We start from the raw sequence: 16,131 nt of genomic DNA, 5'->3' as shown, positions 1-16,131 counted from the left end.
GTAAAGTAGAACTGTGGTTTCTAGTCTTTTTTTTACTTCTAGTGCATACCCATTTATTTATTTAGATTTATTTTTTTCTCTAATAAAATTATTAAATTTTATTTAAATTCAGTTAATTAACATGTTATTGATTTCAGATCTAGAGGTCACTGATTCATCAGTCTTATATAATCTTATATAATCCCAGTGCTCATTACATCAGGAACCCTCCTTAATGTCCATCACCCAGTTATCCCATCCCCCCACCCCCTCCCCTCCAGTAACCTCAGTTTGTTTCCTGTGATAAGAGTCTCTTATGGTTTGTCTCCCTCTCTGATTTTGTCTTGTTTTATTTTTTCCTCTCTTCCCCTATGATCCTCTGTTTTGTTTCTTAAATTCCACATATGAGTGAGATCAAATGATAATTGTCTTTCTCTGATTGACAAGATTTATTTTAGAGAGAAAGAAAGAAAGCGCCCACTGGAAAAGGGAGGGGCAGGGGGGACAGAGAGAGCCTTAAGCCTACTACTGTGTGTTGAGTGGAGCCCCACGTGGGGGCTCCATCTCACCAGGCCCTAGATCACAACCTGAGCTGAAAACAAAGAGTCAGACACCTAGCTGACTGCACCACCCAGGTACCCCTTTTTATTTTTAACATTTGTCTATTTTTCCTCAGGATCTAAGGACACCTTTTTTTTTTTTTTTTTTTTTTAATTTTTATTTTTAAGTAATATCTACACCCAGGGTGGGGCTTGAACTCCCAACTCTGAGATCAAGAGTTGCATGCTCTGTTGATTGAGCCAGTCAGGCACCCCTAAGGACATCTTTTAATTGTCCTAAGCCTTATAATTAATATTCAAATTTGTGTCTGTGGCACATCTCTACTACCTTAATTGTTCATAAGAGTTTTCCGAGGCACCATTATTGGTCACACTTAGCAATTCTGCAGCCTTATGTATTTTTTAAATGACTTTTTTCGAAGATTTTATTTACTGGGGCTCCTGGGTGGCTCATTTGTTAAGTGTCTGCCCTCGGCTCATGTCATGATCCCAGGGTCCTGGGATCGAGCCCTACATCGGGCTCCCTGCTTGGCAGGAAGCCTGCTTCTCCCTCTCCCACTCCCCCTGCTTGTGTTCCTGCTCTCGCTATCTCTTTCTCTGTCAAATAAATAAATCTTAAAAAAAAAAAAGATTTTATTTATTCATTTGAGAGAAAGAGAGAGAACAAGCAGGATTGGGGGAAAGGGAGAGGCAGGCTCCCTGCTGAGAAGGGAGCCTGATGTGGGCCTCCATCCCAGGACTGCGGGATCATGACCCCAGCTGAAGGCAGCTGCTTAACTAACTGAGCCACCCAGGCACCCCTCAAATAACTTTTTAAAGGTGAAATCTGGATATCCTAGATAATAGCTGTTCTTGAACCAAATTAAATGATAAACCCCAAGACAAAATGAATCACACTAATGTGATAAATATCATATTAAAAATAGTATAAGAACACTTTTAAGTAAAAATGGCATTTTATTTTTAAAAAATATTTGGGGGGAGGGGCAGAGGAGGAGGGAGAGGGACATGCAGACTCAGGCTAAGCGTGGAGCCCCGCACAGGGCTCAGTCTCACGATCCTGAGATCATGACTAGAGCTGAAATCAAGAGTTGGATGCTTAACTGACTGAGCCACCCAGGTGTCCCCAAACTTTGAAATTTTATTTTTTATTTTTTATTTTTTTAAAGATTTTATTTATTTATTTATTCATGAAAGAGAGAGAGAGAGGCAGAGGGAGAAGCAGGCTCCCAAGGAGCAGGGAGCCCGATGCAGGACTCGATCCCAGGACCCTGGGATCATGACCTGAGCTGAAGGCAGACGCTTAACCATCTGAGCCACCCAGGTGCCCCTCAAAACTTTGAAATTTAATTTTTAATTTTTTTTTAAAGATTTTATTTATTTGAGAGAGAGAGCACATGAGAGGGGAGAGGGTCAGAGGGAGAAGCAGACTCCCCGCCGAGCAGGGAGCCCGATGCGGGACTCGATCTAGGGACTCCAGGATCATGACCTGAGCCGAAGGCAGTCGCTTAACCAACTGAGCCACCCAGGCGCCCAAAACTTTGAAATTTTAAATTGTATTTTCTGAGGAGGTACTAAATCATAAGATTCAAAATTCAAAATGGTACACAGTGTCTTCCATCACTATACCTCATTTCCCAGTGTTAGCATTTTCTTCGAGTTTCATTTCTTGTGTTTCTCTAGCATTAATTTTATTATGTTTTTATTTTTAAAGATTTATTTATTTATTAGAGAGGGGGACAGAGCACAAGTAGGGGGCAGGGGCAGGCAGAGGGAGAAGCAGGCTCTCTGCTGGAGCAGGGAGCCCGATGTGGGACTCGATTCCGGGACCCTGGGATCATGACCTGAGCCGAAGGCAGATATTTAACTGACTGAGCCACCCAGGTGTCCCTCTAGCATTAATTTTATATACATGAACAAATACATGTCTTCTTTATCCCCCTACTTTTTAAACACAAAATGGTTTTATACTGTATGTATCATTATTTTGCCACTGCTTCTCTTTTTTACTTTAACTTAGTATATATGAAGCTCTCACTCTGTTTAAGCAGCTGCATGGTATTGATACAGATACACCATAATTTAACTGGTACTTTTTTTTTTTTTTTTTTAGATTTTATTTGTCAGAGTGAGAGAGCACATGCGCATAAGGAAGGGGGAGCTTCAGACAGAGGGAGAGGCAGGCTCCCTGCTGAGCAAGGAGCCCGATTTGGGACTTGATCCCAGGATGGTGAGATCATGACCTGAGCCAAAGGCAGACACTTAATGGACTGAGTCACCCAGGCGTCCCTGGTACTCTGTTTTTTTTTTTTTTTTTAAACTGGTATCTAGGGGCGCCTGGGTGGCTCAGTTGGTTAAGCATCTCCCTTTGGCTCAGGTCATGATCCCAGGATCCCCAGATTGAGCCCTGCATCGGGCTCCCTGCTGGAGGGGGTGGGGGAGCCTGCCTCTCCCTCTACCGCTCCCCCTACTTGTGCTCTCCCTCTGTCAAATAAATAAAATCTTTAAAAAAGAAAATAAACTGGTACTCTATTTTGGAAATTTGCTAATACAGATATAACCTTGCATAGTTATATATTAACTGAAAGCAGAATTACTGGGTCAAAGAGTATATGTGTTCCTAGAGTTTAATAAATATTTCAAATGGCCCTATTCAGATTGTTTCACTTTATACTCCCATCGGTAATATATCAGAATGCCTCTTTTTTTATGTCTTGGTTGTTAGATATTTTTGATGTTTGACAGTATTATAAAAGGTGAGAAATAGTTCCCATGTTTTTCATTTACATTTATCTTATGATGAGTGAGGTTGAATATCTTCGTGTGTTAAGGAGCCACTTGTATTTCTTTTTTTGTAAACTGCTTTTTCTCATTTTTCTGTTTATTAGTCTTTCTGTTTAATTGGGGAAGGGCTCCTTATATAATAAGACTTTATATATTTATTTTTAAGATTTTATTTATTTGAGGGCGCCTGGGTGGCTCAGTTGGTTAAGCGACTGCCTTCGGCTCAGGTCATGATCCTGGAGACCCAGGATCTAGTCCCGCATCGGGCTCCCTGCTCAGCGGGGAGTCTGCTTCTCCCTCTGACCCTCTTCCCCCTTGTGCTATCTCTCATTCTCTCTCTCTCAAATAAATAAATAAATAAAATCTTTAAAAAAAAGATTTTATTTATTTGACTCAAGCAGGGGGAACAACAGGGAGAGGGAGAAGCAGGCTCCCCACTGAGCAGGGAGCCCGATGCAGGGCTTGATCCCAGGACCCTGGGATCATGACCTGAGCCAAAGACAGATGCTTAACTGACTGAGCCACCCTGGCGCCCCTTTAAAGGGCGCCATTAAGACTTTTAAAATGTAGTTTATTTATTAATTTTTTTAACAGTTCCTAGATTTTGTGACCTATTTAGAAAGTTTTACCCTCGTCTGAGATTATAAAATAATTCTAGGGGCGCCTGAGTGGCTCAGTCATTAAGCGTCTGCCTTCGGCTCAGGTCATGATCCCAGAATCCTGGGATCGAGCCCCGCATCGGGCTCCCTGCTCGGCGGGAAGCCTGCTTCTCCCTCTCCCATTCCCCCACTTGTGTTCTGTCTCTCGCTGTCTCTCTCTCTCTCTCTGTCAGATAAATAAATAAAATCTTTAATTCTATCATTTCTTCTAGTATTTTCATGGTTAAATTTTTTAATTTATTTTATTTTTTTAAAAGATTTTATTTATTTAATAGAGAGAGAGCGAGAGACGGAACACAAGTGGGGGAATGGGAGAGGGAGAAGCAGGCTTCCCGCCGAGCAGGGAGCCCGATGCGGGGCTTGATCCCAAGACCCTGGGATCATGACCTGAGCCGAAGGCAGACGCTTAACGACTGAGCCACCCAGGCGTCCCTTTTTTTAATATTTAAGTCGTTGATTCATTTGGGGCTTTTCTTGGTCTAAGGTATAAATTACGGGTCAAACTTTATTTTTTGGTGATAGCAATCCATAGAACTGTGGAACTTGAAAAGAGCTGTGTGATACCAATATTTCAACACAAATTTTAAAAACTTTTTTCTTTCTAAAGTTACCTAGTTTTTCAGGGTGCCTGGGTGGCTCTGTTGGTTAAGTGTGTGCCTTCGACTTGGGTCATGGTTTTGGAGTTCTGGGATCAAGCCCCGCATCAGGCTCCCTGCTCAGCGAGGAGCCTGCTTCTCCCTCTCCCTCTGCTCCTTTCCCCAACTCATGCTCTTTCTTTCTCTCAAATAAGTAAATAGAGTCTTTAAAAAATAAAGTTACATAGTTTTTCAACCACATAAAGAAGTGTGGAGAATAATATAGAGTATACATGTACCCCGCCTGGATTTAACAGATCTTAATATTTTGTCATGTTTTCTTTGGATCTTTTTCAAGACTTAAAAATTTTATTTATTTGAGAGAAAGCGAGTAAGCGTGTATGAGCAGGGAGAGGAGCAGAGGGTGAAAGACTCTCAAGCAGGCTCTGAGCTCAGCAGAGGGCTCAATCTCAGATTCCTCAGACCATGACCTGAGACGAAATCAAGAGTTGGACGCTCGGGCGCCTGGGTGGCTCAGTTGGTTAAGCAACTGCCTTCAGCTCGGGTCACGATCCTGGAGTCCCGGGATCGAGTCCCACATCGGGTTCCCTGCTCAGTGGGGAGTCTGCTTCTCCCTCTTCCTCTCCCACTCCCCCCTCTTGTGCTCTTTCTCTCTCTCTCTCTCTTTCTCTTTCTCTCTCTCAAATGAATAAATAAAATCTTTAAAAAAAAAAAAAGAGTTGGATGCTCAACTGACTGAGCCACCCAGGCGCCCCACTTTGGATCTTTTTCAAGAAATAAACATAGACACAATTAAAGTCACACACTCTTCCTTGATCCCATTCTAGTCCTGTTTTTATTTTTGCCTTTACAACTTTTAACAGGTTGCATGATTGCATCATAGTTGTGTCATTTTTTTTTTCAGTTAATATTATGTGGTGTATATTTTCCATTTCACCACATATATTTTATAATTATTTTTATGGTCTACTTAATATTTTGTAGAGGTGAAATATTGTAAGTTAAACATCCCTTGCAGGCATTTAGGAAAAACCTACTGCTCCTCAGTCTGATCACGTCTGTGTGGTGCTTTCTTCTTGATACGTGCTTCTTTGTTAGATTATTTTTTATTAATAGATTCTTAGGAGTTGTATTAGTGGATCAAAAGATAACTTTAGAATACATTACAAATTGCTTTTCAAAAGATATATTTCTTCTAAAAGAATCAAAATCAACATAAAAATGCTTGCCCAAATGAGCAGGAATGATAATGTACTAAGTTCTAATACCTTCACTTCACCCAGGAAATATATCACCTAGGAAAACTTTTTCGCAATGATTCTTTCCCTCTAAATGAAATTTTTTTATTTGTCAGAGCACAAGTTGGGGAGTGGTAGGGGGAGAAGTAGGCTCCCCACTAAGCAAGGAGCCCGTTGCAGGACTCGATCCCAGGACCCTGAGATCACGACCCAAGCCAAAGGCAGATGCTTAGCTGAATGAGCCACCCAGGTGTCCCCCCTTAAGTGGTTGTGTCATTTTCCATGGTCACATGTTTCCGAGTACTTCCTGGTGGCAGTTTATCATTCTAAATTTTGTACTCCAGACCTTGAACTCTTAGCATACTTCCCCCCACCACCCTTTTCCCCTCCTATTTAGTGTGTAATAGCCTTTTCTCATTTTGTGTAGGGTATCAGTTAGCAGAGCTATCAAGCCATTTGCAGAACCTGGCCGCCCTCCAGACTGGTTCTCTCAAAAAGTAAGTTCCCAAGCAAGTGCTGTTTTATCTTTTTTTTTTTTTTTTTTAAGATTTTTATTTATTTGAGAGAGAGAGCAAGTGAGAGAGCACAAGAAGGGGGAGCTACAGAGGGAGAGGGAGAAGGAGAAACAGACTCGCCACGGAGCAGGGAGCCCAATGCGGGGCTTGATCCCTGGACTTTGGAATTGTGACCTGAGCTGAAGGCAGACACTCAACGACTGAGCCACCCAGGACCCCGGCAAGTGCTGTTTTAGAGCAATCTTAGAGATGTGAAGTGGGTTTCCCTTCCAGGCCCTGCCCTTTAATCACAAGGCTTTTATACCGTGAAGAGGAAGCATAGTTGAGAATACCTTTTCATTTTTCCTACTCTTTGCCAGTTCATCAATCTATGTTCATATCATAAACTTTTCTTATCTGTGTAACATAATATATAAGAGTCTAAGCTTGGGAGTTAGAAGATCTGGGTTTAATATCACTTCATTTAGAATCTTTGAACCATGATTCTCAGTTTTCTCATTTGTAAAGTAGAGATAAAAGTTGCTTCAGGATTGGGGCGCCTGGGTGGCTCAGTTGGTTAAACCACTGCCTTCAGCTCAGGTCATGATCCCAGGGTCCTGGGATCGAGCCCCACATCGGCCTCCCTGCTCATGCAGGAAGCCGCCTCCTCCCTCTGCCTGCCGCTCCCCCTGCTTGTTCTCTCTCTCTCTCGCTCTCTCTCTTTGTGTGTCAAATAAATAAATAAAATCTTTAAAAAAAAAAGTTGCTTCAGGATTGTTCTAAAGTTTTGGTCGAGGTAATACCTATAAAGCATTTAACACATTGCCTTGCATATGGTGATTACTCAGTAGATATTAACTCTAAATATTGGCTATTGGGTTGTTTTTCCCCAAATATACGAATTCTAGGTCAGAAAACTCCTTTTCTGTGTCCTGGTATTGAGTTATTTTTTTTTTTAATAAAGATTTTACTTATTTGAGAGAGAGCATGAGAGAGAGAGAGATCACAAGCAGGGGTTGCTGGAGGGAGAAGCAGACTCTCTGCTTGGCAGGGAGCCTGATGTGGGACTCAATCCCAGGTCCCTGGGGTCATAACCTCAGCTGAAGGCAGATGCTTAACCAACAGAGCCACCCAGGAGCCCCCTGGTATTGAGTATTTTTAACTGATATGACTGCAGAGTAACTTGCCCTCCTAGAAACCACTCATACCTTACATAAAGTTCTCCTCTCTAAGCCTAGTCTGATATGGTAAAACTTTGAAAGGTTGCTCCAGGCTTGCTCATCATATTTTTACCTTTTTTCCATAGCATTGTGCTTCCCAGTACTCAGAGCTTCTAGAGACCACTGAGACCCCAAAGTGAGTACAAAGCCAGGCATTCAAGCCACATCTCTTTAGTGGAAAGTGTTCACTGAGGATGTTTGGTTTATATCTATTAATATTACTGGGTGATTAAAAATAAAGCAGAAGTTATCTATGGTTAAGTGGTGGAGAGGCTCAAAGAAAGCAGTTGAGAGTGGGAACAGATGTTCTTTTATTCAAATGTATGTTTTTGTTTTTAAATTTTCTACAGACGGAAACGGGGTGAAAAGGGAGAAGTGGTTGAAACAGTTGAAGATGTCATTGTTAGGAAATTGACTGCTGAACGAGTTGAGGAACTAAAGAAAGTGATAAAGGAAACCCAAGAAAAATATAGGTACTTATCAGAGAGAATACCAGGTGGTTGGGAGAGACCAAAGGGGCTGACTTCTTATACTGGTCAGAATTTTTTAAATAGTAGACTGAAAAACCCAGGTAACTGATTTCTCTTTCTAGACGGCTGAAAAGAGATGCAGAACTAATTCAAGCTGGGCACATGGACAGCAGACTGGATGAGCTTTGCAATGACATTGTGATGTGGGTTATATTATTCTTCCTTTTGTACACCTCTCTCTCGTTTTACTCCCTTTTCACCTCAAGTAATCTGGTTTATCTCCTCCATCCGCCATCCCTTTAGACTTGAGTGATTCTGGAAGGGAAAAGCTGCAGAGTGGCCTAGTAGCAGGGAGGGGGGAGTGACTTGTAGAAGGTAATGTGATAGAATATTTCAATGTGAGGACATAACTTAGTTTTAACTTGAAAGGTGCTTCAGTTTGCCTATGAAGAACTGGCAGTTAGGCAGTACACTAAAAATTTTCCCGTTTTGGGGGTGCCCGGCTAGTCAGTCAGTAGAGCATGTGACTCTTGATCTTGGGGTTGTAGGTTTGAGTCCCACATTGGGTGTAGAGATTACCTAAAAGTAAAATCTTAAGGGGCGCCTGGGTGGCTCAGTTGGTTAAGCGACTGCCTTCGGCTCAGGTCATGATCCTGGAGTCCGGGTTCGAGTCCCACATCGGGCTCCCTGCTCAGCAGGGAGTCTGCTTCTCCCTCTGGCCCTCTTTCCTCTCATGCTGTCTGTCTCTCGTTCTCTCTCTCTCAAATAAATAAATAAAATCTTTAAAAAAAATAAAATCTTAAAAAAAATTTTTAGGGGCGCCTGGGTGGCTCAGTCGTTAAGAGTCTGCCTTCGGCTCAGGTCATGATCCCAGGGTCCTGGGATTGAGCCCCGCATCGGGCTTCCTGCTCGGCGGGAGGCCTGCTTCTCCCTCTCCCACTCCCCCTGCTTGTGTTCCTGCTCTTGCTGTCTCTCTCTGTGTCATACAAATAAAATCTTTAAAAAAAAAATTTTTTTTTTTATTTTAAAAACATTTCCTCTTTTGCTGGTAAAGATTCTTTTTTAGGCCTTGTGCTAGCCTGGCAAAAAATTTCCTTGTGAGGGCACTGTGACCTACAGAGGAACTAGAGCTGGCTAGGATCATACTCTTACTTCCCTCTTTAGGAAAAAGAAATTGGAGGAAGAGGAGGCTGAAGTAAAGAGGAAGGCTACGGATGCTGCATATCAGGGTAAACCAAACCTTTTGACTGTTTAACAATTAACTATACAGTACTGCATGCTAGTAACAGTTGAACACTACCTTGTAAGATAGAATCTACTGATGCCGATTTTCTTGTGCGCTTTTCTATGTCCTCTTCTCTTTTACCAGAATAAAAACATCACTTTATATCCAAGAAAGAAGCTCTTGGAAAATGAGTTCTGCTCAGTTCTCCCTAGACTTTGGGTCCTTTTAGGACACAAGAGCTTTATCATATAGATGTTGAACATCATTAAGTTTTTAGAATTCAAAGCCCTGTAAGAAGATTAATAATAGCCCACTCATTGGATAAGAACTTAACCATTTGTAAGTCTAGGAATACATGCTCTGAGCCAGTGAGGTCTTTCCCTCTTGTTAAAAGCAGAAACTTAATAACTTGTTGAAGAGGATATTGAGGAATGTTTAAACCACTTTCCTACTTCAAGGACCTTTGAGATAGTTCAGTGAGTTTGCTTAGTAAGTAACCTGTCTCCCAGAAGTGTTAATAGGTTTCTAATCCAAACTTGTAATGCTGCTTTAATTCTGCAACATCCCCATTTGTCCTTTATTATAATAGAGTAGTGTTTACTTCCATTTATTTACTCTTGAAGACTTAGTAATTGTTGTCTTTTATGTTCTAGCTCGTCAAGCAGTAAAAACACCCCCTCGGAGATTACCCACCGTGATGGTCCGCTCTCCTATAGATTCTGCCTCCCCAGGAGGTGATTATCCACTTGGAGACTTGACTGCAACCACTATGGAAGAGGCCACCTCTGGAGTGAGTATGTTTTTACCTGCAGGAATTGATCAGCAAAGGGGCAATAAGCCAGCAGAGAGCTGAGTAATGAGGAAACCACTTTTGGCTTAGAGGCATTTTCCTCTCTTGGTCTGAATGCTAAAGATTTAATTTGCCATGTTCTGTGCTCTAAGATAAGGATGGACCTAAAAACATTGAGCCTTTTGACCTTTTGAGAGATAGGTAAAATATTACATTACAGAATTGTTTGTAAGTAAATTAGTCTTATAAAAGTCCTCCGGGAGTAAGCGATAGTTTTCTTGTAAATAGAATATTGGTAGTGGTTAAGCAGATTGTAAAAGGCAGGTTGGGTGGAATGTTTGGATCATTGTGGGTTTGAGTGGGTGGAAGAGAAAAAACTGGGGAAGAAATGAGTGGCTGAGAGCAGGAGGGGTAGAGGGTTTCTGGGCAATTTCACTCAGGACTAATAAAGTAATAGACACACTAACCCATCCGGATTAGTAGGGAACCTTCCAGAGTTTGAGAAGTCAGATAAAGGTTCTCTGTTGTCTCTTAGGTAACCCCTGGGACTTTGCCGAGTACCCCAGTCACCTCGTTTCCTGGGATTCCTGACACCCTTCCTCCAGGCTCTGCACCCTTAGAAGCCCCCATGACCCCAGTAACAGATGATTCACCCCAGAAAAAGATGCTTGGACAGAAAGCAACTCCACCCCCCTCCCCTCTGCTGTCAGAGCTCTTGAAGAAGGGCAGCCTCCTGCCTACTAGCCCCAGACTGGTATGGAGACTTCTGTGGGTGTTTGAGAGCTGTGGTGATTTAGTACTTTGGAAGGGAGTGCCTGGGATCGAAAATATGACATGGAAAAACAAAAAGTTCAAAAGAGAAAGAGAGCTCCTAATTAAATGTTAATTTAAAAAACAAAAACCAAAACAAAAAACCAGTAAGTTGATAGTATCCTTGGGTCCTGAGTTATCTGAAACCACAATTATTTCAGTTCTCTTCTCTGGAGAACTCTTGTCAAATAAGTTTTAAAAATTAGAGCTTCCCTTGGGTCTGAAATTATTCTCTTTGGATATTAACTTCATGAAGTTTGGTCAACTGCTGGAGCTTTTTTTGGGAAGTGGTAGTAAAGGAAAGCTTGAGTGTAGCCTTCACCTCTATTCTTCCCTGGTAGGTCAATGAGAGTGAAATGGCTGTGGCTTCTGGCCACTTGAACAGTACAGGTGTCCTCCTGGAGGTAGGCGGGGTTCTTCCCATGATACATGGTGGGGAAATGCAGCAAACACCCAACACTGTTGCGGCCTCCCCTGCTGCCTCAGGTAAGTCAACACTTTGCCGTTACCTACTTGACTTCATAGACTTCACAGTTGATCTTAGTTTTGACTGTCTTTGGTTTCTAGCCTCCAGTAGTAAGCACCTGTCAATTGTAAATGTGAAGCCCAACTTTTTTTGGTGCTACTTTATCTGTTGAACCACATAGTGCCCCAGATTGTAAATCCGTTCTTATCTTCAAAGTACTGATAGCTCTGGATGACTACAGCATAGATATCGATGAGAAGAGTGAGGTTAGTAGTGAAGCTGCTTCCCTGGCGCTTGCAAAATTATGGAAAGTGCTAGGGATACCTGAGGTTATAGTACAGGGGATTCAGATTTGAAGCCAGAGAGCTGGATTTAGGTGTCAAGCCTGCCACATACTGATTTTGTGGCCTTGGATAAATGATTTAACTCGTGAACCTTAGTTTCCTCTTTTATTAATTGCAGTGTGTGTACTTCACAAGGATGTTATGAGAATTAAGTGAGATAGAAAAAGTAAAGCAAGAAAAAAAGTTTTACAAAATATTAAACCTTAGATATGGATATTTGAATGGTGTTGAGTTTGGGTGGTTTATAGCATGCTTAACTGCAGAAGTGACAGATTTATTCATACCAGTTTTTCGTGATTTTGTTGTTACTGTTAAATTTTCTTCTGGGGTTAAAACTACCACCAATTTTTCACACACATTGTGTGTTCTAGTGCTTTGGGTCATTCCTAACTTGGAAGAAGATCTTTATTAGTAAGGTTGGAAAAAGTAAGGATATAGATAATGAGCTTATTCGACAGAGGAGTTTCTTTCATTCTTTGAGACTAAAACTTTTCTTGGTTGAGTCTTAAAGTGGCTATTGCTTCTTGTTCACGTGCTTTCCTCTTACCTCATTTTGTGTACTCTTTGTTAGGTGCTCCCACTCTTTCCCGGCTTTTAGAAGCTGGTCCTACACAGTTCACCACTCCTCTTGCTTCCTTCACTACTGTTGCCAGTGAACCTCCAGTTAAACTTGTGCCACCCCCTGTAGAGTCTGTGTCCCAGGCTACCATTGTCATGATGCCTGCGCTGCCAGCACCATCCTCTGCTCCAGCTGTCTCCACTCCTGAGAGTGTAGCTCCAGGTGCGTCCCTGACCCACGCCCTGAGCAGCCACTAGGTCCAAAATTTCATTTTGAGCTTCAGTCAGAGAAAGCTGACCCAAGAGCATCAACTCCAATTCAGATGCTTCTGTTCTGTTCTCTATGGACATGTACTGTCTTTATCCTTAGAAAAACAAGAATTTGAGAAGATGTGGGTGGGCATTTACGTTTTGGGGGAAAAGGGTTAAATATACAAATATGAGTGGGCGTGAGAATGTGTTCTCACCCTACTTTCTAGATAAAATTGGGGAGAAGAAAACATACAAAGATGTAGATCTAAGGTAACTTTTTCTGAGCTTAAGTGTGTGGGTACTTGACACCTGTCTATAGCTTTGGTTGATGTCCAGGTGGTCACTTGGTATCAAATGAGGTTCTGAAATGCTTTTCTCTTACTATTATTCAGTGAGTCAGCCTGACACTTGTGTTCCCATGGAAGCTGTGGGGGACCCACATACTGTGACTGTTTCCATGGATAGCAGCGAAATCTCTATGATCATCAATTCTATCAAAGAAGAGTGTTTCCGATCAGGGGTAGCAGAGGCCCCTGGGGGATCAAAGCCTCCCAGTATAGATGGGAAGGAAGATTTAGATCTGGCTGAGAAGATGGATATTGCTGTGTCCTACACAGGTGAAGAGCTGGACTTTGAGACTGTTGGAGACATCATTGCCATCATTGAGGACAAGGTAACTTTCAGCAAAGCCCAAAAGAATCTCATGAGTCCTACATAGGCTTCTCTCCTCAGCTTCTCCTTGTTTCTTCTAGTAAGAATTACATAAACAGCAGTTCTGCTTCTGTCCATCTCCATCTCTTTAGTCCCAAAGCCCTTTGGTGCTCACACTGGTCATCTCCCCAGCCATCCCTGTGTTTCTGGTTTGCTCAGGACAGGAGCCTGTCCATTGGTTGCTTCTATATGGAGAAGATGGAGAGAGAAGCTACAGATTGAGGCCATCTCATTTGGTGCTAACAGAATTGAGGGACTTGGGCTTATTTCTGTGACTTCAACAGTGTGTGTATTATGGGACAGGTAGATGATCATCCTGAAGTGCTGGATGTGGCAGCAGTAGAAGCGGCACTGTCATTCTGTGAAGAAAATGATGATCCCCAGTCCCTGCCTGGCCCCTGGGAGCACCCTATCCAGCAGGAGCGGGACAAGCCAGTATCTCTCCCTGCACCAGAGATGACAGTCAAGCAGGAAAGGCTGGACTTTGAGGAAACAGAAAACAAAGGAATCCATGAACTGGTAGACATCAGGGAGCCCAGTGTTGAGATTAAAATGGAACCTGCAGAACCAGAACAAGGCATCTCAGGTCCTGAAATAGTAGCTGGAGTTGTTCCAGCCCCAAGTGTGGAGCCACCAGAACTCAGGAGTCAGGACTTAGACGAGGAACCTAGAAGTATTGCCACTGGAGAGATTGCTGAAGCAGATGTTTCCAGTGGGAAAGGCGATGAGACTCCACTTACAACTGTGAAGACAGAGGTATTTAAAATCAAGGGTTGGGAGGATGAAGGGTTATACCTTAGGTAAGAAGTGCCTGTTTAGGCCTTTGGTTTTCCTCTTGCATTCCTGAATTCTCACATGGTTGATGTGTCCAAAGCCCACAGGTATGATTATGGCTATATAAGCTTATCCTGTTCCTTGAAAGGTGACCTTTAGATTCCTGTTACATGGGCAGGACTAATTTCTTCTGTAGTCTCGTCATTGAAAAATAAACTGTCAGCTGAAGTGATGTATCGGTACTTAGGGTATTTATTCTTTTTGGTCTTCAGGCATCTCCTGAAAGCATGTTGTCTCCATCCCATGGCTCCAATCCCATCGAAGATCCTTTAGAGGCAGAGACTCAGCACAAGTTTGAAATGTCAGGTAAATAATAAGGCCAGGATATCTGTACTCTGTAACTAACTTGAAATCCTTTGCTTTGGCTTCTGAGGGATTGTGGGTTGTGGGCAAGTAGAGGAGGTAGAATAGGTCAGCATGGAAAGGAGAGCTGCAGGGGATTATTGTCCATAGGAAGGGGAAGGCTAAGGTGGAAAAATCTTCAGGTAGTCTTTCTCTCCTCTGCAGACTCATTGAAAGAAGAATCAGGGACTATTTTTGGAAGCCAGATAAAGGTATTTCAGACTTTTCTTTATTCCTCTTGCTGTGTGACTAGATTTCCCGATAGCACTACCTTTTTAATGAGTTATAGTAAACGTGCATCTTATTCTTTGAGATGAGACTGGTGAGGAGTTGCGTGGGGAAAAGTTGCAGTGGACAGTTAGGCATACTGGCAGTACTGTGGCCACATGTGCTTCCCATCTGAAAGAGTTTGTGAACATCACACAGAGCTTTCTTATGCACATAATGCACAGCGAAGCTTTGAGATCTCCAGAGTGATTTGAAGTAAATTAGGGATGCCAGAGTCAGGGAGAACATATGAGAAATCAGATTATTAGTTAGACTATCCAAGGAAAATTATCCAGAATTTTCTTTTTAGAGTTACTAAAGTAGTAGTAACAAACAGATTTAAAGTAATGCGATGTGAGCTTGCTCCATCAGAGGAGACACAAAATAAAAACTATTTTTGATAACTTTGTATCCAGGGTCAGAGTTCCTCTCAAGAGCAAGGGGAAAGAAGGAACGCCTCTTAGCTTAGTCTTAAGTAAGTAGCTTTTTTTTTTCTTCCTTTTAAAAAGATCCTGGGTCTTATTCTTTGTCCAGGTTCTATATTACTTAAACGGTGAGTGTACATTAGATGGTAGTATAAGTGATAGAGGGCTCAGTCAGGACGCAGTGTGAGGCCATTTTCTAGAACTGATCTAACCCAAAAGATCGTGTTTAATGATGCTTTGTTGGATAGCTTTGCTTGCATTTGTTGACCGGAGCACACTGTGTCTAAGGATGCCCCAGGTGAGGATGAGGAGGAAGATGGAGTCAGTGAAGCGGCCAGCCTAGAGGAGGCTAAGGAAGAAGATCAAGGAGAAGGCTATTTGTCAGAAATGGATAATGAACCCCCCGTGAGCGAGAGTGATGATGGCTTTAGCATTCACAATGCTACGCTGCAGTCCCATACACTGGCAGACTCCATCCCCAGCAGCCCTGCATCTTCGCAGTTGTGAGTATCTGAGATTCTTCTTTGAGGTCAAGACAGTGAAGATGAGAAGTAGAAGATCTTTTCCTTCAGTCTTACTTTTTCTTCTTCCCTTTCTTGGCCTGGAACTAATAGTTGAGAAAAAAATGATTAGGGTTTTTTTTTTTTTTTTTTTTTTTTTGACTTATGCCTAGTGGGACCCCTTTGTTTCTTTTATTTCAGCTCTGTCTGTAGTGAAGATCAGGAAGCTATTCAGGCACAGAAAATCTGGAAGAAAGCTATCATGCTTGTATGGAGAGCTGCAGCTAATCATAGGTGAGTTTTACCAATCAGTAGGAACATTTTCTCCTGCTCCTCCTCAGTGTTAGTGATTAGGAAAAAGTCTGGGTGTGTTTATATGGGATTGGGGGCTTTGACTTTTACAACCTTCAGCTACTTAAATCAGATGCCCTCCACCTCTGCTTCTGAAGGATAAGTCAGTAATTGCACCTTACTCTCTTTGGACAGATATGCCAATGTCTTCCTGCAGCCTGTTACAGATGATATAGCACCTGGCTACCATAGCATTGTACAGAGGTAAGCCGTTATCCTCTCAGCATGCTGACTTGCCTGAATTGTAAGTTGTTTA

At 42.3% G+C, this 16,131-nt stretch overlaps 1 protein-coding gene across 10 annotated transcripts in view; it reads left to right on the top strand.

Moving 5' to 3' along the window:
• BRD8 (bromodomain containing 8) overlaps positions 1–16,131 on the top strand; it is a 34,253-nt gene that overhangs the window by 2,964 nt on the left and 15,158 nt on the right. For 2 of the 10 annotated variants that reach the window (XM_027604236.1, XM_027604244.1), the window contains exons 3-18: positions 6,244–6,313; positions 7,617–7,666; positions 7,881–8,003; positions 8,123–8,203; positions 9,165–9,229; positions 9,879–10,015; positions 10,551–10,769; positions 11,167–11,311; positions 12,324–12,416; positions 12,838–13,118; positions 13,460–13,912; positions 14,203–14,296; positions 14,498–14,544; positions 15,313–15,527; positions 15,726–15,818; positions 16,011–16,079. In XM_027604236.1, the coding sequence (XP_027460037.1) occupies positions 6,244–6,313; positions 7,617–7,666; positions 7,881–8,003; positions 8,123–8,203; positions 9,165–9,229; positions 9,879–10,015; positions 10,551–10,769; positions 11,167–11,311; positions 12,324–12,416; positions 12,838–13,118; positions 13,460–13,912; positions 14,203–14,296; positions 14,498–14,544; positions 15,313–15,527; positions 15,726–15,818; positions 16,011–16,079 (2,235 nt within the window). Of the gene's footprint in view, positions 1–6,243; positions 6,314–7,616; positions 7,667–7,880; positions 8,004–8,122; positions 8,204–9,164; positions 9,230–9,878; positions 10,016–10,550; positions 10,770–11,166; positions 11,312–12,206; positions 12,417–12,837; positions 13,119–13,459; positions 13,913–14,202; positions 14,297–14,497; positions 14,545–15,312; positions 15,528–15,725; positions 15,819–16,010; positions 16,080–16,131 lie in introns of all 10 variants that reach the window. The other 8 variants (XM_027604235.1, XM_027604241.1, XM_027604239.1 and 5 more) reach the window with 5 other exon arrangements.

The sequence above is a fragment of the Zalophus californianus genome, chromosome 5 (assembly GCF_009762305.2).
Source record: "Zalophus californianus isolate mZalCal1 chromosome 5, mZalCal1.pri.v2, whole genome shotgun sequence".
Classification (NCBI taxonomy): domain Eukaryota; kingdom Metazoa; phylum Chordata; class Mammalia; order Carnivora; family Otariidae; genus Zalophus; species Zalophus californianus.
The sequence above is the reverse complement of the archived record's forward strand: the minus strand, read 5'-3'. Positions and strand labels throughout refer to the sequence as shown.